Raw genomic sequence first — 20241 nt, 5'->3', positions numbered from 1 at the left:
ACCCTCAGGAGGCAAGACTTACCTGTGAATAAAGCTTTGAAAACAGCAGGCAAGAGGGTGCAAGCAAGGCTGACAAATGAATTGGAGAGAGAACAGGGGAGTGAGATTAGCCTGTGGGAGGCTCCCAGGGGAGAGGGTAGAAGGAACATTGCTTCAGCCATGTAGCACAACACTGCAGGGTTGTTTTGCTGCTTACAGCAGCAGCAGGGGACAGACCACCAACTAGCACCTTCCCTCGACCTAGCTCCGAGACCACCAGACGCATACTTTAGTCACCATTTATTTCCTCTCCAGCTGCTTGTGGCTTAGGTGGTAGTGCTCTGTACAGCAAGAACAGAACAGAAAATGCAGGGAGGGAAGTGCAACCATAACACCTGCTAGCGCAGAAAGAACAGTCCCCACTCACAGTCCGTTCTCCAGCTACTGCTCTTTCTCTTGGCCTTTTCACATCCAGCTGTGACGGCCAAAGACAGTCACGTCCCAGGCAGCCTTGGAAGGTGCTGGTGGCTCAGATCCTAGAAAGGGGCTGGCTCCAGCTTCTCCATGAGAGATTTGATCCAGCTTGTCCCATTGATTAACTTGGTGGTGGCGATGATGTACTCTGTGCCTCCATCTTCCATCTGGGACAGAAACCTCAGTGCTGCAATCTCTGCATAGGTCACGCCTCCCAGGAAGAAGACCAGAGTGACACGGTTCTCCCCATGCTGACCTGCACGTAGAGGGGTTTGCAGTGCATCAGTCAACTGCATGCAAAAATGGGGGGAAGGGGTTGCAAAGAAGCAGTGCTAGTGGGAGGGGGCTAACCCAGGCCTGGGGCCCATACTGCGCTTCCCCATCTGCAATGGGGTGACTACAGTGAGTGCCCTGGAAAAGCTATGCCTGCTTATTCCAAAAGAGAAAAGCTGCCACACGCAAGCTCTTACGTTTTTTTTGCAGGCCCGTGGGGAGTTGCTGCCTCTCTTCAAAGTGGGGGCCTGGGAGCATCTTCAGAACCTCTTCTATACTACGCCAGCCCGGGCGCGCGAGCAGCTGGGCCAGACGCACGCTTAATGGAGCATAACCGCTGTACACGTAGGAGATGTCATTGGGATTCTGGGGAAGGAAGAGAGGGGAGCGTGACTGCAAGTCAACAAGGTTATCAAAGTCATGCAAGTACAAGACAACCCCTACGCACACACACCTGCTGTTGTGCACAGGTCAGTGTGTTCAGGGCAGACCAGTCAGACAATAAAATACTCAGTTTACCTGTTCGTTAACATCATCCATCCACAACCGCAAGGTTTTTCTGATGGTCGGGTAGTTGTTTCTTCCACTTGTCTGAGCTTTTAAGAGTCCAGCCTTTTCCAGGTTGTTTAAAGTCAATATATGTTCATAGCCGTAAGTCTGTAACATGAAGATGCAGTGCCAGTCAATATGTATGCAGAGGTGAAACCAAGTGATTTTTACACCAGCTCCTTCAAAGGAAATGAGCAGTCGGGTGTCCTGAAGTTCTCAGAGCCCTCACCAAGGTTTCCTAAGTGACATGCTTTAAACAAAACATTCAATAAAACAATTCTGGCAATTTAAGACTGTGTGATGTTACTTCATAGTTTCATAGTTTCATAGATTTAGGGTCGGAAGGGACCTAGTAGATCTTCTAGCCCGACCCCCCCCCCGCCAGGGCAGGAGAACAACAAAACCCCAAAACAAGAAACGGGACTCAAATGAGTCCAGCCAGGTAGGCATCCAGCCTCTTCTTAAAGACCTCCAGGGTAGGGGCCAGCACCACTTCCCTTGGAAGTTGGTTCCAGCTCCTAGCCGCCCTAACTGTGAAGTAGTTTTTGCGGATGTCCAATCTATACCTCCTCTCCATCAACTTGTGCCCATTACTCCTTGTTATGCCAGCGGGCACTAGGGGAAACAGCGTCTCCCCCAAACCCTTCTGGTCCCCCCTAGTGAGTTTATAGACGGTCACCAGGTCCCCCCTCAGCCTTCTCTTGTGGAGGCTGAATAGGTTCAGGTCCCGCAGTCTCTCACTGTAGGGTCTGCCCTGTTGTCCCCGGATCATGCGGGTGGCCCTCCTCTGGACCCTCTCCATGTTGTCCACATCCCTCTTGAAATGGGGCGCACAGAACTGGACACAATACTCCAGCTGTGGCCTGACCAGCGTCGCGTAGAGGGGGAGGATCACCTCCTTGGCTCTACTCGAGATGCACCTGTGGATGCATGACAAGGTCCGGTTAGCCCTGCCAACCATGACCTCGCATTGTTGGCCCATGTTCATCTTGGAGTCAATAATGACTCCAAGATCTCTTTCTGCCTCCGTGATCACAAGTAGGGAGTTCCCCATTGTGTAAGTGTGCTGCTGGTTCCTACTGCCCAAGTGCAGCACCCTGCACTTGTCCGTATTGAAACGCAATGTGCAGAGTTGAAATACATGCTCACAACTACCTACCTTTTGGCAGAAAGCAAAAACTGCAGATAGACAATAGACTAAAACATGAGAAAAAGTGATACCTGGTTTCAATAAAAGGAAGCAGTGAGCTACTTTGATTTAAAATGTCCCTCAGGGAATAAATTACTGGCTGTAAAACTTCCCCCCTGCACTCTCTCAGATACTAAGCAATAGCGTAAAAAGAGACAGGCATGGATGCTTTCGTCCTGTCAAGATTTACAAATGGTGCTTAACTTTGTACACGTGAATAGTCCCAAAGAAATCCCCAGGATCACACACCTGAAGAGGTGCAGGGGGTGCAGCTGTCTAGCACTGAGGCTTTAATGTGGCTTTGCACTGTGATTTATTGACTCTGAATAATGACAGCCTGACCTGGATAATCTCTCGCTTATAGTGGTCCAACACCTTCTGCTTGAGCCCACTGTTACATACTGACTGCAGGCAAACGAGCCTTAGTATCTTGATCAACGGATGTTTTTGAGCAATGCAGTCTTCAACGTAATTGTTAACCTATAAAACAAACGAGCAAGCTGTCAGCCAGACCCCCTCTGAGAATTTAACGCACCTGAAAAAGAAGCTCTTAGTGCTACAAGTAAAATGAAGGGGGATGCTTTCATCTTCACGTCAGGCACTAAACAGCAACAGAACAGAGGTCACAGTGGCAGTGTAGGCAGCTTAGATATTTGTGTAAGAGCCCTGGTTCCATGTCACAAGCAGTAGTGACTCCATGATCAAGCCTTGGGCCATATTTGACAGGCTGGAAGCAGTTTGCCAGAACTCAGACTAGCCTCACCCTCACACCATCCATAGATCACTGTCCAAGGCAAAGTGCAGGTCTTTGCACGTCTTTCAGGGGAGCCAAGGCTCAGACTGACAACCACAGCTCCCCGGCCCTTGCAGGAAGTATGCTCAGCACCGTGCATCCCCTCTGTCTGCAGGGTTGCCTGGTGCATTCTGGAAAGCTCCCAGAACTGTAGCACTGAACCACTGAAAGGCAGTCAGCCTCTGTTCAGGCTTTTCTCTTTTAAAAAATACCCAACCTTTTAGCAAGGGGTCACAGAAGTCTGTATCTACAACAGAATTAGCCTTGCAACTCACCTTGTCTGTGTCTATTCCCGACATAAACTCTTGTTCCACCGTTAAATTATCAAAGAAATCTTCTGATGCTAAGATGGAAAGGAAATCAATACATTAGCACATCAGTACTTAAAAATAACAGCCAGTTCATTTTCTGTGTTAAATGCCTTCAGTAATTCTAGCTTTAGTTACATATAGACAAATTTGGCACTCAACAGTGGAGTGAATTAAACTTTATCTCTCCCCAACAAAAGGTGCAACACAAAACCAGCTGTAGAGGGAAGACTTAGAAATTCACTCACTAGTAATGTCTTTGATTAGCTCTGCAATTGAGGTATGGTTTGCCAGAGAACTCCTTGCTGCCTGCATGTGGGGCAGCTGCGAGACAAACTGTTTAATCTCTCCAACTGTTTTCGCATGGTGCCTCTCCTAAGGAAACACAGCGGTTACAGCTTAGACAGCAGCACCCGTCACATCACTTCATCAACAGTAGACTTTTGGACAGAAGTTAGTGCTTTGTGTAAGCAACAGTGAAAGACATGAGCTTCGTTACACAGTTTGATTTCCTTGAGTAGTATCAATAATGTCTGATCACTGGACAGATGGGTCTGGCTTTGCCATTGACTGAAATAATGCTCCTGCTCCCCGTCAACTGATAGAGCGATCTCCTACTGCAGCAGGAGAAAATGCTCAACCATGACCCTGGAATAAATTTTCTCTACGTATGGAGGCTGCTCCTCTTACTGCAATTTGCATCTGGACTCTACCCTACTGTGCAGTCCAGCCAGGGACCAAAGAGGGTGTAATCTGCACATTTATTAATTAAGCCAGATGACTGCCCTCTGCAGCTGGAAGGTATTACTATACTTCTTCAAGAGTACAGAAACCATGGCTGGGCTGTAGCTAGAGTAACCTTGTCCCAAGGACTTAACGTACAGGCGATGTCAACCAAGTGGATAAAATACTGGCCCACATGGCAAATATTACATAAAGTTCTTGTCTGTAGTGCTGTCACATATGAGGGGAATCCTTGCAGAAAGCAGAGGAATAGGGAGATGGAACAGTATCTCAGTGCTCTCTCTCCCTGCTTTGTTCTAGTCCAGAAGTGGGAAACAATTCCAGCCTTGGAGGGAATAAGTGCAGAGAAGAAATTCAGAACTTAAGAACTCCCATTACAGAGCAGGGTCAGATGGAACAACAGAGGCAGGCATCAGGGCTAGAGCAGGGAGGCGTCAGAAACGGGGGGGTGTTCACATGCTGCCTGCCTCTAGGCCTGTCTGTCCTGGTTCAGTTTCCTCACCCACAAAACAGAGGTACCACTTAGCTCTCTGCAGAGGCGCAGTGGGGCCCAGCAAGCCCTTTGTGGACCATCAACCCCCAGCTGAATACTCAGGCAGACTCGGGGCTTTCGCCTCCATTTCAGCTGCCGTGCTCTGGTGCCAAGTAACACACTCATAGAAGGGGCTGCCCCCCAAACCACTCCTCAAGCTGCCAGCTCACTTGCAACACTTCCAGGTCTGCCCCAGGTTCTGTCATACACTATCTGCACGGGATCAAGACAAAGGGCAGATACAGCCTCTTGTGCCAGAAGAATCCAGAAGTTTGCATGTCGCCCCCCCCCCGCCTATCCACATCTTTTTTTAATTTAAATTTGCAACAAGCTTCCTTACAAATAAACTTGACTAAATGAGAATGATCTACATGGGCATGTGTAGGCAGGCAAGTGCTAATGAAGTCTGCCATTTAAAAAGTCCTCTGCTGCCGACGTGCTGCTGTTTCATTATCACCCATTACATTTGAATCTCTCACATCTCTTCCGTCCCCTTCCAGTGTGAAGTACTTTAAACTCTGGGAGCTTCCAGCACTAATCCCCCAGTAAATAGCTATTGCTACAAGTTCAAATTCAAGTGCACTCTAGAATATGATACTTAGTACATCTACTTTGTCTTAAGGCTGGCAGAAGTGACAGCTGGCAGAAGTGACAGCTGGTAGAAGGCAAAGCCAAATACTAAGGGAGTTAACATAAGGCTGTGCAGCAAAGCCCTCAACAGCTGAGAAACGTGGGAGCTCAGTGCAGTCCTTCAGAGTAGAGATGTCACAGCACACCAGATCACACAGCTCTGGGAGCCACAAGTCTCTTCTCCACTCTTCCAATTATGCTTTTTCTGAGGATGCACTGTGGCAAACCACGTGTTCATGCTTGAAGGTAACACCTACACCACAAGTCCTGCCTACCACAGAACTGCTTTCACATTTCTTGGCTGTTCAGTGCCCGATGTCACTGCACAAATGCAACTTTCAGTCATTGCATTTCCTGGGAAGGGCTGCCAGCTCCTTTCTCCAAGCGGTCCCAGTTGACGAAGGTCAACTGGAGTCTTTCGATGTCTGCAGTAAGTCCTACACCCACCTGAAAAGGTCACCAGCATCTTTTAGTTCTGTGGGCTGACGGACAATCTCTACATGCGACTATGCACAGGGACTGTGACAGCACCTGGAGCCTCTAGGTAGGGTCCCAGCCTGCCAGGCCCTGTGTACACCCGACACCATGACAAATCTGTGCTGAGTCTGCAGTTTGAGAAGCCTGTGCTGCAACCCGGTTGCCTCCCTGCTCTTCTGGCCCCACATTCCTCAAGCTGCCAGTTCTGGTGCTTACAATTTTGAGGAAAGCCAGGCCAGTACTGAGGCAGGAGCCCAGGGCACCATGCTCAGCCACACCCCTTGGATAAGTCACTCGGGGTGAAACCCCAACACTGCTGACACAAGGGTTTTGTCCTTCAGGTCTGTGCTTGAGCTCCCAACAGTAAGAGGGATCTAAGGTGCTCCAGCACTGTGAAGGGAACCAGGCACATGCCCCAACTGTGCTAGTTTAAGATACCCTCAGCCTCATTTAGATTGTAAGTCCTAGACCAGGCTTTCCCCCTCATGCTTCTACAAAGCACCTTCCAAGGTGTTAACAAGGCTTTAATTCAGGGCAGACCCTCTACAGCCTCTTAAAATAGGGTTTTCATTTGAGTCCCTCAAACACCCGCAGGCTGAGCGACACAATCTGGATCCCACCTACTCAGTTTTCTATGAACGGGCAGGCTCAGGAATAAAATGCCAAGCCCATGTTAGAGCAGCCACAAGATCAGACAAACAGCAGGGCTCAGAATAGACTCACGGGCTGACTGCAGATCCAGACACCCTCCTGCCTACAGCACCTACCTCAAAGGCTGCAGATATGACCTTGGCCTTCTTGCTCAGCACTGAGCCCACGGCGTTGAAGTTCTTGTCCCGGATTTCAGCGTACAGCTCCTCGGCAGAGTTCAGCTGCAGCTTCTTAGGCTCCGTGGGGAGATCCTTACCACCCTCTCCCTGCTTCTTAGGGGCAAATTTCTCAGGAGGGAGTTTTACATAAGCTATCGATATCAGAGAACAACAATGACGGACACTTCATACGTCTGACTGACATAACCCCAAGAGTTATGACAAACTGCTACACACAAAGCTTTCCTGAGACAAAAATGCAGCTCTCCACAGACGACTTACAGTAAATGGTTACAGCACAACTTGAAAGAAGTATTCTTGCCAGGGATGAGCTGGTTATCTCTAGATCAAAAGGGGAAAATCCCTCCTGGTCAGGTAGAAACCACACAGAGATAGAGGGCATTTGAGATGTTTGCCAAGGTGGTAGCTCATTCCTGGGTAGGCGAAGAGAAGCATCCTACACGCTCTTCAGTGCAGCATGGGGAAGTTACAGGTGCTACCGGCTTCTGGCCTAGGGAGCTAAGGGGATGCACCCTGAGTCAGCTGACAAATGATGGGCAGGGGCAGAGGCTGGAAGCTGTTCACTGTAATGAACAGTGAGGGAAAGAGTGGTTTATATACATTTCCTACTCCAATGGGAAGTACACTGCGACTGCTAATGCCAGCACACAGACTCATGCCTCGTAAAGGGCAGGGGTTCAATTAGTCTTCACAGGAAGCAGGATCTAAACCAAAGTTTCTAATTGCCTCAAGCATTTAAGCCAGCCCTTCTCTAATGAGATTTTTCTCACCCACCCCCATCTCAAACTCATCTGGAGCAAAATTACCTTTGGCACACTGCCACTTCTCCCAGCTCTCAGGAGTTTCACCCTATCCCCAAACCCACAGGGGCTCACTCTAGGTTTGTCAGTACTTACTGTTCTGAATTCCATAAATTTCGTCAATAAGCCCTTCATACGTAAGCTGAGTAGCCAGCGGCGTCAACAGATCGACGTTGCGGTCCAGCAACAAGAGGGTATCGAAGACAGGAAATATTGAGTTCTGGCTTCCAGGGAACTCTCTCTTCATCCTGATCATCATATTAGCCACATGCTGAAACAAAATGTTCCTTCGTCATGGCTCGGGGGGTGCTACGATGACTAGATACACCTACATGTCTTAAGAAGTAGAGCTAGTGGGGACTTCTGAGGTCACCTGCTCCAACCCCCTTTTCAAGACAGGTTCATCCCTATCCAAACCACCCTGCATGTGTTCGTTTAATCTACTAGAATGGCAGAGAGAGTAAATGGCAGGAATGGCAAGTTGCAGGTCTGTTACAACAGGAGGCAGAGACAGGAAGATGCAAACCAAGCCACCCTACGCTAGCTCTTGCTGGTTCAGACTACTGAAATAGTGACTACGCTTGTAACCCTCTCCCCTGCCCGCCCCCCTTGAACATGGGAAGTTCAAAGGAGATGAACAAAAAAAAGATCAGGCTAAAGGGACTGCCTTACAACCAGAGACCCAAAGTACAAGATGCATACAACTTTGCTAAGTGTTGAATAATGGGTAAGAATAAAGGCAAAGGTGGTCTCACATGAGGGCAAAAGGATACTAGGGAAAAATTTACATCAAATGCAAGGGAAACTTCCTGACAGCAAGACCTGTTTGCCTGCAGTCTCCTAAAGGAAGCCAAGAAACCCAGTTACTCGAGATATTTGTGAATGGACGATGCTCTCTAGAACCACTGGCCAAAACCTCTTCCCTCAGCTCTCCTAGATGTTAAAACGATCATGAAACAAAAACAGTCACTGGCTGAATCCCTCTGAAATATATGAGAAGAGGTGTTAATCTCAGCAGCCAGCTGACATTTTATAACCATTAGATAACTACTGGGAGAATTTAAAAAAAAAATGTAGTTAACACTTACAAAGCTCCTTATACTGCTCAGAAGAGTAAAATCCTCAGCAGGAGGCTGAGTGAGATTTCATTTGACAGGAGCAAACTGCAGCTTATGATTAAGAGCGTCAGTGAACCATGCACATACTAACGACAGCTACAAGAGCACAGGAAGGATCTGGCAACTAAGACATGGAGCAGGATGGAGTTGGTTTTACCCTTGCGCACTCGCCCTTCCCAAAGATCTGTGGGATTGTCCCATAAAGCGCCTGCAGGGTCATCAGGCCCTTGGCTGCGTGGTACAGACTTGTCTGGTCACTCTCCAAGTAGCATTCCTGAATGACAAGGAAAGGAAGGTTAAGAAACAGGCCATTTCAGAGGCACCGTCACCACAGCAGCACAGCAGGCTGAATCAGATGGGCTCAAGGGACTGCTAATAGGACTCAGATTCTCCGACCTCTTTAAACCTTGGGACGAGCAATCCCCAACATACCTATAGGTTTGGTAGCACCAAACTGACTAGCACCACGAATGAAATGGACCTGGGGGTAATAATAGACCACAGTATAAATATGAGCCGGCAGTTTGATGCTGTAGCCAGTAGGGCAAATAATACTCTGGCATGCATCAATCAATGCATCTCCAGCAAAACTAGGGAGGTGATTCTTCCACTCTACTCAGCACTGGTGAGACCACAGCTGGAGTACTGCATCCAGTTCTGGGCACTGCACTTCAACATGGACAAGCTTGAGAGAGCCCAAAGAAGAGCCACCCGTATGATCAGAGTCTTAAAAGGCAAGCCATACAAGGAAAGGCTGAAGGACCTGGGACTCTTCAGCCTGAGAAAAAGAAGGCTGAGAGGGGACCTGGTAGCAGCTTACTGCGACACTAGGGGAGTACATCAAGGGCTCGGTGAGCAACTGTTCACCAGGGCACCTGGGGGGAAAACTAGGACTAATGGCCACAAACTCCTGGAAGATCGATTCAGGCTCAACATTAGGAAAAACTTCTTCACAGTCAGGGTGTCCAGACTGTGGAATAAGCTCCCTCCAGAGGTGGTGCAATCGCCTACCCTGGAAATCTTCAAGAGGAGACTAGACAGTCAGGTGACTCCCAGTTATCTTTCCTGCTTGGTGCAGGGGGTTGGACCTGGTGATCTTCCGAGGTCCCTACCAGCCTTACGATCTATGAAATCTGGCCCAAGTCAACACTAACACAGAGTTATTACTAACTAGCCAGCTGCTTAGCTAGCCCAGGGACACAAGCTCGCGGAGGAAGTTTCCTTTGGATGGAGGAGGTTTATGCTCCCTGGCCATCTGTGTTCTGCAATTAACAGGACAGCCATCTCCTGTGATGCCAACTGTAGACCCTTTCTGCGCCAAACTTAGAGCACGGAGCCAATGCAGGTTCCAGCTGCACCACACACATGCTCCCACGGGACAAAAGTCAGCTTTTAAAGGGAAACGTGAAATGAATCCCACTGCCTTCCCCGCAAAGGGGGAGGGACATGTTCACACGGAGCAGAGGAGGAGGAAACTTGTAATGAGTGCAATGATGAACTAGATTTTTATTTCTGGGAAACTGCTGCTGTGACCCCTTCCCCTTGCACATCCACAGCACAAATGCTAAAGCAACACAGCTTTACTGCTCATGTATCTCAGGTGAAAGGGGAAACCACCGAGTCATACCCAGCACAACTCTACACACAGGGGGCTCTTCTTGCTAACACATTAGGCCTGAACACATGATCCGAGCAATTAGTTTCTGTTCAGAAACACTTAGCTTATGAACCTTGCTACTTTATACTTTTCCAATCCACCATGTCACTCTCTGTGTACTGTCACAGCATAGCATTGCTGGAAAGCCACTTCCTCCCTCTCTTTCCAGTGGCCAATTACAGAATGCGTCACCAAGTAATACATGCTTCCAAACTCTGTCATGTTCCAACATATCCTCTGTGCTGCTCAGACAATTCAATTCAACAGGCCTGTAAGCGGAGATGGCGAGAGGAAGCCTACAGTAGGTTTGTGTCACTGAGCAATCAGTCCAGGGGTTCCTGTAGTGCAAAGGATCTTTTTCTCAGGGGGAGAAATAAGCATTTACCTTGAATGCACTCTCTGACTCCATAGACAACAGGTCTCCATCGAATGGAATGAGGTCCAGACTGTACTGCTCTTTGTGGATGAAGGACCCCAGAACACCCTGGTCCTTCAGCCACTGCTCGCACAGCAGGCTCCGACGGGGCACGAACAAGATGTGGAAGTCCCTCTGCGGAGAGCGGCCTCGGTCTTCACTGGGAAAAAAAAGTCACTGTGGCAAGTTACAGGAACAAGCACAGCAACCCAGTAAACACGGGCTGCGGTAGCTCAGATCAGGAGTACGGAGCACAGCACCTGAGCAAAGGGGCACTGACTTCTAGGGGAGCAAACATCATCTACGATTTAGAGCTCCTGCTCACAGGCTTTTGCTACATAATGTTTTACAGCACTTACCACCTGCAAAAAGGTAATGGTCTACGGGGTAAACAGCAGATTTGTGTGATCTCACACCGCCCAGAGACAATGGTTCGAATCTTGGCCTCTCAGCACTTTACAATGGACAAGCCTTTCCAACTAACCTACTGGATGAGGGACAGAGGTTTCCCTTCAAACCTTTTGCCAGCCTGCCCTGTCCTCACCCTCAAAGGAGCTGCATTTCTGTGCTACAGGATGCATGCCCTGACTCTGATCCTTACTATGGCTGTTCTACACAATTTATTACCAAAACAGCTGAAATGCACCTAACTCAGGTTGTTTGGAACTGAAGCTTGGTGTAAACCAAAAGGGGTGGAAAGTGGAACAGATTAACTCCTTGAAGCCTTCAGAAATGGCTACAGTCTTTCAGCCAGAACAGGCTTTACCTGAGTATATTTTCAGTAATTATATCCATGAGCTCTAGCTTGGGCCTGACAAAGAAAATAATGTTCTTGACATCAGCTGCGGGCAGGCGGCCTGGCTTGAGGGTGAACATCTTCTCCACCTCATGTTCCTGTGAGGAAACAAACCACTGACCAGTCAGCGCCACCTCTATCACACCGAAAGTTTCCACGGAGACCGTCGCAGCGAACATTTCCCAGGCATCCCTCCTGCACCTAAAGAGGACGTGGATCTCATCCTCTCCTTCCCGAGGCTGACTGGGAAAGGGGCTAGTTTCATGTGTCATCGCTCTCCTTGCAAAACCAGGCTGCAGCTGCCCGCTAGCTCTAGGGCAGGGCGGGTCAATCAGCAGCAGGGCAGGGAGGGGGTCATTTAAAAAAAAGGCACTGCCTGTCGTTGAAGACCGTGCATCTTTCTCTGCTCTCAAAACACCTCCATGCTCTGTTTCCAGGGGTCAGCAGGAGACTGGCAGAGGCGCTGGCCACTGCAAAGCTGCGCAGGTCTGGCAAGGCCGAGCCATTGTCCAGACTGGGGAGTCGAAAGGCAAAAAAGGACAGCAGCTCGAGGCCACTGAGGAGTGACGCTCACGGTAGCTTTGGGGCACGCGCGCACACGCACACATGCTTTTCACGTGCAGGATGCGAGCGGCCCTGGCGTTTACCTTGAGCAGCGAGTACTGGGCGATGAGGCCGAAGGGCCCGGTGAGATACTCGTCCCACACGATGGCCTGGGGAGAGACGAGAGGAGAGGAGAGGAGAACGGAGCTGCGTCGCGGCGCAGCCCGTGTGAAAGGCAAGGCAGCAAGGAGGCGCCGCCCATGAGGGGAAAGGAGAGGAGGCCCGGCGCGGCGCTGCGCCCACCTTGGAGCCCGCGCACTTGTCGAGGAACTCGCGCAGCTCGCGCCGCCCGGCCTCCCGCAGCGCCGTCAGGTTGACGCGGCCCGAGCTGAGGTGCGCCGCCATAGCTGCCGCTCACGTGACCCGCCTGCCACAACCGCCGCCGGTCACGTGAGGGCGCCGGGCCACGTGACCCCGCCCTCCCCGCGCATGCGCAACAGCGCTGCGGGCCAGGCTGCTAGCCCACGTGGTTCTCTAGCCGCTCCCCCTTAAATGCCTTAGCCATTAGGGCGGGTCCGGCCCCTGGGACAGGCAACGGAGCAGCGTCCTTTGGCTTCCTTGGCGTCCCTCGGAGTGCTGCTGCCCGTTCACATGGGAGCTGGACACCAACCAGCTCTGAAGTTGGGCAGCCCTCCAAGCACTAACTTCTGAGCCGGTTGGCTTTAGGCAGGTGTCCTGTCTTCACACAGGTGGCTGGTGTAAAATTTATTGCGCCATGCACCAGGCGACTGCGTGATGTATGTAATGGGTGGCAGGAGCCTGAGCTGCCAGTCGCCCTACCCAGGGGTGGGGGGGGAGAAAGGAGGCATAGGACACAGCAGTGACAATAAACATTTATTCAGGAAGGTACAGGACACGCCATTCTTCCTGTTAATACTGATTCCCTACTTTTGTTCCTGTTCTTACTATAATACATTCGTTGCCCGGGATTTAAAATGACTACAGAAGATTTACTTTATACTCAGGCCAAATACGCAGTTGTTCATTTCGAGAAAAAAAATACATCAAAGGCATATATACAGTTGTAGAAGAGTCAATCCCAGGTCTATGGTACAGGTAGCAAGGAAGATACAGTACAATTTGTTCTTTTTACATACACTAGAAGACATTCAAAAGAAAAGATTTAAACCAAGCTGAATCAGTGGTTTAAAGCCACTTTGTTCCACACTTGCTCGTGTTTGAATCACACCTTACTAGCAGTAGTCCCCCCCCCCCAAGACAAAACTTTAGCTATCCATGTAGTGAGGTACCCAGAGCGTATCACTATTCCATCACGTTAGATTTCTTCACCCCTTGTTTTTGGTTATAACAAAATCCACAACTGGTAATTTTCCATGATACATTCATCTGAAAATAAAACAAAAAAACTGAAATAACCTGTTTTTGAGATGGACTTGACTGAAAACCTGCTATAGAAGGCAAATTTGCAGGAGAGATTCTCACAAAAAAAGTATCTCCCAATACTGAGGTGGTTTGGTTAACTTGTTGACTTCCAAGTAAAGCAATGAAGTCATGCTGTAATGTTTGTCCCATAAACAGGTCGCATGAAGAATTGAATAAAATTTAAAAATGTGAAAGACACTTTTTTCCAAAATATAAATTTTAATATATATTTATGTATATACACACACACACACACACACACACACACACACACACACACACACACACACACACTGTATAGAGCAGAAATAATGCAAAAAAGGGATGTCTCTCACACTGCAGTAAGTGTGCACAGCATAGTTTTCTAATAAATCCCCACAGTAGCTTATGTTTTCTTACCTGTCTCATGATTTTAAGTCTCACACTGTAACCAAACTGAAATCAAGGCACTACTGATAGGTAGTGCAGAGCTCGTGTTCTTTGATCACGAGCACAGTAAAATAGTTAATGAGCAGATGAAAAATAAAGATGAAACATTTCTCAACTCATTCCAGTGTCAAAAGCTTAAAAATCTAAATGTACAAATGCAGCCTTAAAATGTTTTAGTGCAAATATCAAAATTAACAGCATAATTTTAAGGTATTTAAATAAGCTTTACCATACTATAGTGCTTTGCTCCTATACCTTTTTCCCCATAGGATAATGTAACAGTGTAGGGGACGTTTCTTTTTAAAGATGGGACAAAACCAAAAGTTGGGAAATAAATGGCAAAAAGTCATCTATTAAATTATGTATATTTCACTTTAGTTTATTATGGGGGATAATAGAGTATTTTGTTAGCAGAGGATCAAAATATCTATAGGTTTGCTGATTCCAGAGTAGGTGGGAGTCAAGAGCCATTGTCCCTTTTCCTGATGCCTGCGCATACAAATGCTGGTGGTGTAAAGTGTCCAATTAGTGCATACAAACGAGGTTTGCTTTCCTGGCCTTGCATTGGGTTAGAAGGTCTCATCATCATTGCAATTGGTTGTCCAGTGCCCAAACATCTCGCAGATGTCACAATAGGGGCGCTCTTCTTTTCTGCTCCCATGATAAGTTGAATGGGGAGGCTCATCTGACATCTGCGCCTGAGTTGGACAGTCTTCTGTGTCATGGAGATCAAAGCAGTCACAAATGTCACAGAAGAGGCGAGGTTTCTTCTTCGACAGGCTTTCTTCCTCACTGTAAGATCAATATTAGCACAAGTTAGGTTGGATATTCTCTTAATATAGGAGGGGTGAGGGAAAAGACCCAAAGGACATCATTACTTGTTTTGTGCCGCTTAAAAATAACAGGGTATCCTATGGACTGCAAGCAGCAGAAAGAATCAGTGCCTTTCAGAAAAAGATTCTGGAATTGCTGTTCCCCATTCAGTGATAACAATTTACCTTAGTCATTGAATTAATTGTTGCAGTTTTCATACACACAAATATAAACCCACCATTTCAAAGCCACTCATGTAAATCGGTGGAAAAAGACAGAGGGCATGTTATCCTGGTTTGGAGGGGGCCAGGCCCACATTTGGGTGCAATAGCAAATGAAGGTGTACTAATATTTCCCCTCAGCCTCTGTCTAGCCACCCAGGTCATGTAAGGAAGCTATGCTCGCACTGCATGCAACAAGGCTCCTCTGTTAACAGACAGGCTCAAAGCACCAACTGCTAGTGCCACCAGCAAAGCTCAACCCAAATCAATTTTCCACATAATATTTATACCTGTCATAATTATTTATCTCCTCCTCGTTGCCATTGAGAGCTGCTTCAGACATTGTTTCCACCTTCAGCTTCAATTCTTCATTTTTCCTTTGAAGATCCACTATCACTGAATTCAGGAAATCAATCTGGGGTGTTTAGAATAAAACACAGTCAGATTTAGGATTGCACAGTACAGCAAACATTAGTGAAAAGAGACTGCAACATATCAACATGCAGCACAAACATGGCATCTGAAAGCCATAGAAGAGTTGCATTTGCTTTTCCCCTTTAAACAACCACAATGGCACAAGGCAAGGGCACAAGGTTGGGCATCAAGAGGCAAAGCTTACAAACTGACAGCTCAAGCATGCTCCTTGAGCTGTTACTAGTGTAAATTCTGACTGGGGACTCCACAGTTTCCACCCAACAGTTTGAAACGAGTTGGAGGACAAGTGCCTGTAGCACAGATCATCTTCCATGCCAGCTGTTGTTGCAAGCTGTTTCAGCTGTTCAGTTTCTACAGGAAATGGGGAGGAGCATGAGGGAAGCCTAAACTGCCAATGTCCATGTTGTACCTATTCTACCATATGGACAGAACATCAATTTCCAGACCATCAGATTTTCTGGAAATCTGAGAAGCCTGAAGTAAAGAAATAAATTCACTATTGATAACCCAGGGAACAATAACAAGTGGACCAGAACATGTCGTTCTGTTCCGTCCTGATACAACCCCATTCGCAGAAAAGTGAGGACTACCAAGACTGCAAGCAAACTGAAATGTTCATGCTATTTGTCTCTCTAATGGTTCACCAGGCCCTCCTTTAACCCTCCATTAAATGGGGCAGTACCTACTAACTATGTAACAGGCTGACAGATTAAACCTGTATCTGTTTAGTATCCATCTATGCCCAGATCAATAAAGAGCAGAGGTAAACTGCTCAGCTATTGTTATATAAGCATTATTTAAATGCATTTGTGGAGAAACATTAATATTCTACCGAAATACACACACTTCTCTATGATTTCTATAACAAGGTGCATCATTCTTATCCAGCTCTCATGCCTCCTCTGGCCCTGCCCTCATCAGTTGGTGTACCATGGAGAATCACAAGTGAAAGGAGTCATTCCCAGAACCCTCCCCTCCAGAGAGCAGGAGAATGGCACAGAGCATGCACGCTCTCTGAACAGTCTTCCAAACCGAGTCTGAGTTCTCAGACTGGACTGCAGACATTTGATTGTGCTGTGCAGAAACACCGTGTAAAGTCTTCCCCACAGCTGAAAAGAAAGTAACCAGAGTAATACCCAGCAAATTAAACACAGCTAATAAAAAAGCAGAGAAAGCAGAAACAAACCATATGCTGATTGGAAGAAAGTGTTGCCAGCAGCAGATGAAAGCAAGGGACATGAGGAGGGGAAAAAAAACAACAGAAAGAAACCAGTGATTAGCATGTTAATAATACTGTTACTTATCTAAACACGTGCTATATTACCAGGAAACAGACCTTCAACTAAATACACTGGATTTTAATAAACACAACACTCTAGTTAGATAACTCACTTCTTTAAACAGGGTGAAATTTATTCATTGTTGTGGGCACTTTTGTTATAACCTTTTCTCCAAGGCATTTGTCCTCATGGGTGGTAATGCAGATTGTACATTAACAAAAATAGTTTGATTGCTTGTTTAAGTACAGTTATGCCTCTTTGTATAATTTGTTGCCTAAGCCTTTTACTGACCACATACCATTTATATCTGAGTAACTGCCACCCATCCATCATTCCGAGTGAAATGCTGCAGGTTGATTAACAAGCAGCTAAGATGAATGCTTTCAAAAGTAGGCATCCAAGGTAGACACCTAGACACAAGTGGCTAGATTTTCTGAGATAGCAAACACCACAATTCTTCTCAGGTCAGAGGCTGATCATTAGAACTGACAAACCAATCTTCATTCCTGCTTCTCAGGGAGATTGGGGAGAAGAGGTCAAAAAAATATCAATCTGTTATAACCCTGTTTAGATAGCCATCAGCTTTGGAAAGGTATTTAACTCAAGCCCAGGCCACTACAAGTATATTAGAGAGTGTATATTCCAGACCAAATACCTGGCTCTCCTTTGCATTTTCTTCTTGGAGTAGATTAGCAGCAGTGTCACCTTTGAAGAGAAAAGGAAGGCATTAAGATTCTGCAGCCTCACCATGCAGCACTGGTTCAACACCAGAAATCATACTATATTTGCTGCACTGTCCCCGGTACTCTCATTTTGAGATATTTCTAACCACTCAACAGGAGACCCCCGAGTTCTTGATGTGAACCTACTTTATATTTCACGCTGGCACCTTACACAGAAGCATTTTCAGGACTGAATATTACTTGCACAGTGATTACTTACTTCAAATTCCCTAAGAGGAAAGTAGTCTGGGAATGGAGGCAGAACATGTAAAGAACTTGGCCTATATAGCATCAGAAATCAGGGAGGTCTTGGCTCCCAATACTGTGCTCAGACCAGGTCTAATTGCTTTTCAGGGAATCCGTGAAGAAGTCTGCAGCAGTCATAACAGAATTCATGAAAATACTCTCTCTCAGAGTGGGGAAAAATTATAGGGGCAGGAGCTTGGGATGCTTGTATTTCAGGCAAAATTCATTTATAATGCAAGTAGGAACAACTGGTGATAACAGCAGACCATGTCAACAGCTTTGTGCTGTAGCATAACTAGGGATGGGTGAAAGAGGCACCTGCCCCAGGTAATAAGCTAGGAGGGGTGCTGAAATCACCCCCTACCACTGCAGTGTCTGCACCCTGGCAGCATTATCATGCCAGGAGCTTCAAAACAGTTCCCAGCTGCAGCTGCTTGCTTTAAAGAGCAACAGAGCCGGGGTGGGAAAAGGATGCAAAGCAGCAGCTCAGCTGGGCCTGTTTAGAAGTTTGTGATGGGTAAAGCTGCTGCTCCCTTCCCACTCAGAACCTCCATTCTTCAACCCCCACACCCTCCATGTGCCCACCCCCGCCTGCAGGGTTTGCCCCATGCACCAGCTTGGTTTGTTACGCCACTGGCTTTGTTCTGGATTTAGTCAGATTTTCTTTATTCAAAAGTCTTGCACACAACTCTAACAGGGTAAAGCTACATCTCTGTAGAAAGGGGTTTCAAACATATTAAGCCCCCTCTTGACATGTGGGTTTGCAGGTTACAGCAATGGTATGGACATCTTTGAGCAGACGAAAGCGGAACACACTGATGCAGTAAGTGAACTGTCTTTGTTTTACCTGAGGAGCTAGTTACAGTTACAGGCTGTTTCTTGTTCTCTTTGAGTTTCTGCTCCAAGTTCTTCACCTTTTCCTCAAGTTTCAACTTATCAGACTCCAGTGACTGAACTACTGACTGCAAGGTTTTTGCAGAGGCATTTTCTCCACGGAGCACTGTGATCTGCAATAATTAGAGAGAGTGTAGGGAATTTGGAGGAAAACCAAATGTAATAAAGGAAAACTGTTTGTAGCAAATGTTAGATTATCAGCTTGTCTTTTTTAGTGGTAAACATACGACTAAAGCATAGAAATCATTAGGCGTAGCACCTATGTTTGATCAGAAGAAAGTAAAGACAGAAACAGCAGCCTACACTTCAAAAACACCACACTCAAAGTAGATATTTATATCCATATTTTAACACCTAAATAAGAAAGTGACCTGATTTTCAGATGTAGCACCAGTAACTTGTAAAAAAACAATGAAAACTATGGATGCTCAGTGCCTCTTATTTGGAATGTATTTAGATATCTAAGCAAAGATGTAGAAGTTCAACTTTAGAAAAAAATGGAAAAACAAGCTATCTTTCACAACTCATTTATAAAACGTTAAGAAAGGCAAAGATCCACGACAGTCTAGAGTAGCATAATTCTAAAAATGATACCTCATTTCTGAGTTTTTCCAGTTCTGCATCTTTCTCTGTGATCAAGGCACTAGTAACACTGATGGATTTTTGTAAAGAAGCTCTTTCTTCATCAATTTCCTTTTTAAATGCAGATTCTCTAAAAGAAAATCAAAGGTTCAGAAATCATCTAAAGAAACTGTTAGGTTAGGGCTGCTTAAATCAACCCAAGAACGTTACATTTTAAATTAAAGTATCAGACTAGTGTTAGAAGTTGTTCTTAAAAACAAGTTTCAGTTCTATATTTGATTGAGAGTTTACGTTTGAAAAAATCATTTTGGATTGTACCACCGTGGAAACGAAACAAAAAGTTTACCTATGTAGACACATGCCAGAATCTGCATATCATCGTATCCATTTGAATTTAAAGAAACAAGTTAATAGATTTGGGAAATATAGAATTAAAACACCATGTTGCACAAGATGATCCACAAAAACCTAACTTCAGAGTTTTGTTACTTCTTGGAATAATTATTAATACGCAACAAAAAGTACATGCAAAGCTTATTATACAGTCATCATGCAAAGCATTGATGATGCTGGAAATATCAGCTGGTCCTCACTAATTTCAGTAACTTCATGAATTCCAGAGAGAGAGACTTTCAGAGGTTACTGGGCCTTGATAACTGTTATCTTAGCAGAAGGTCACTGGGAATCTGTTTTGCTACATGGAAGAACACATGAAAAATAAAACCTGAAGTGGCAAACCACAATGTTTGCAAATGCTTGGGGCCTCAGAAAAGCACTCCTTTTTATTTTCATAAGCAAATTACTATAAAATTATAGTAAAATTTATAGTTATAAACTGGTGAGGGGGGATCAGCAGGCGCTGGGGGAGTCCCTGTTCCCCCGAGCGCCGCAAGGAGTGACCAGGAACAATGGTCACAAGCTGGCGGAGGGAAGGTTTAAGTTGGACATCAGGAGGCGCTACTTCACGGTCAGGGCGGCTAGAGTCTGGAACCAGCTTCCAAGTGAGGTGGTGCAGGCTCCCACCCTGGGGGTTTTTAAGAGGAGGTTGGATGACCACCTTACTGGGGTC

The 20241-nt window shown here is 46.5% G+C and overlaps 2 protein-coding genes across 15 annotated transcripts in view; both read right to left on the bottom strand.

Moving 5' to 3' along the window:
* Positions 1-266: 266 nt before the first annotated feature.
* VPS33A (VPS33A, CORVET/HOPS core subunit) lies at positions 267-12533 on the bottom strand. The gene is made up of 13 exons (XM_019507278.1): positions 12411-12533; positions 12212-12277; positions 11535-11662; positions 10739-10928; positions 8854-8970; positions 7675-7849; positions 6716-6909; positions 3814-3940; positions 3533-3600; positions 2807-2944; positions 1246-1383; positions 924-1092; positions 267-709 (listed from the first exon to the last, which is right to left on the bottom strand). Exons 1-13 carry the CDS (start codon positions 12510-12512, stop codon positions 516-518), a joined length of 1806 nt encoding a protein of 601 aa, XP_019362823.1. The 5' UTR covers positions 12513-12533; the 3' UTR covers positions 267-515.
* Positions 12534-14225: 1692 nt separating this feature from the next.
* CLIP1 (CAP-Gly domain containing linker protein 1) overlaps positions 14226-20241 on the bottom strand; it is a 77654-nt gene continuing 71638 nt past the window's right edge. For 10 of the 14 annotated variants that reach the window (XM_019507263.1, XM_019507265.1, XM_019507270.1 and 7 more), the window contains 6 exons: positions 19185-19302; positions 18544-18703; positions 17384-17433; positions 16635-16640; positions 15304-15428; positions 14226-14771 (listed from right to left, as the gene is read on the bottom strand). In XM_019507263.1, coding sequence (XP_019362808.1) covers positions 14549-14771; positions 15304-15428; positions 16635-16640; positions 17384-17433; positions 18544-18703; positions 19185-19302 — 682 coding nt within the window. In that variant the 3' untranslated portion in view covers positions 14226-14548. The remainder of the gene's footprint in view (positions 14772-15303; positions 15429-16634; positions 16641-17383; positions 17434-18543; positions 18704-19184; positions 19303-20241) is intronic. The other 4 variants (XM_019507264.1, XM_019507272.1, XM_019507273.1 and 1 more) reach the window with 1 other exon arrangement.

Source organism: Gavialis gangeticus, unplaced genomic scaffold (assembly GCF_001723915.1).
Source record: "Gavialis gangeticus isolate Ggan-Ray unplaced genomic scaffold, GavGan_comp1, whole genome shotgun sequence".
NCBI lineage: Eukaryota > Metazoa > Chordata > Crocodylia > Gavialidae > Gavialis > Gavialis gangeticus.
Note: the sequence above shows the minus strand (reverse complement) of the source record. Positions and strands in the feature narration are given on the sequence as shown.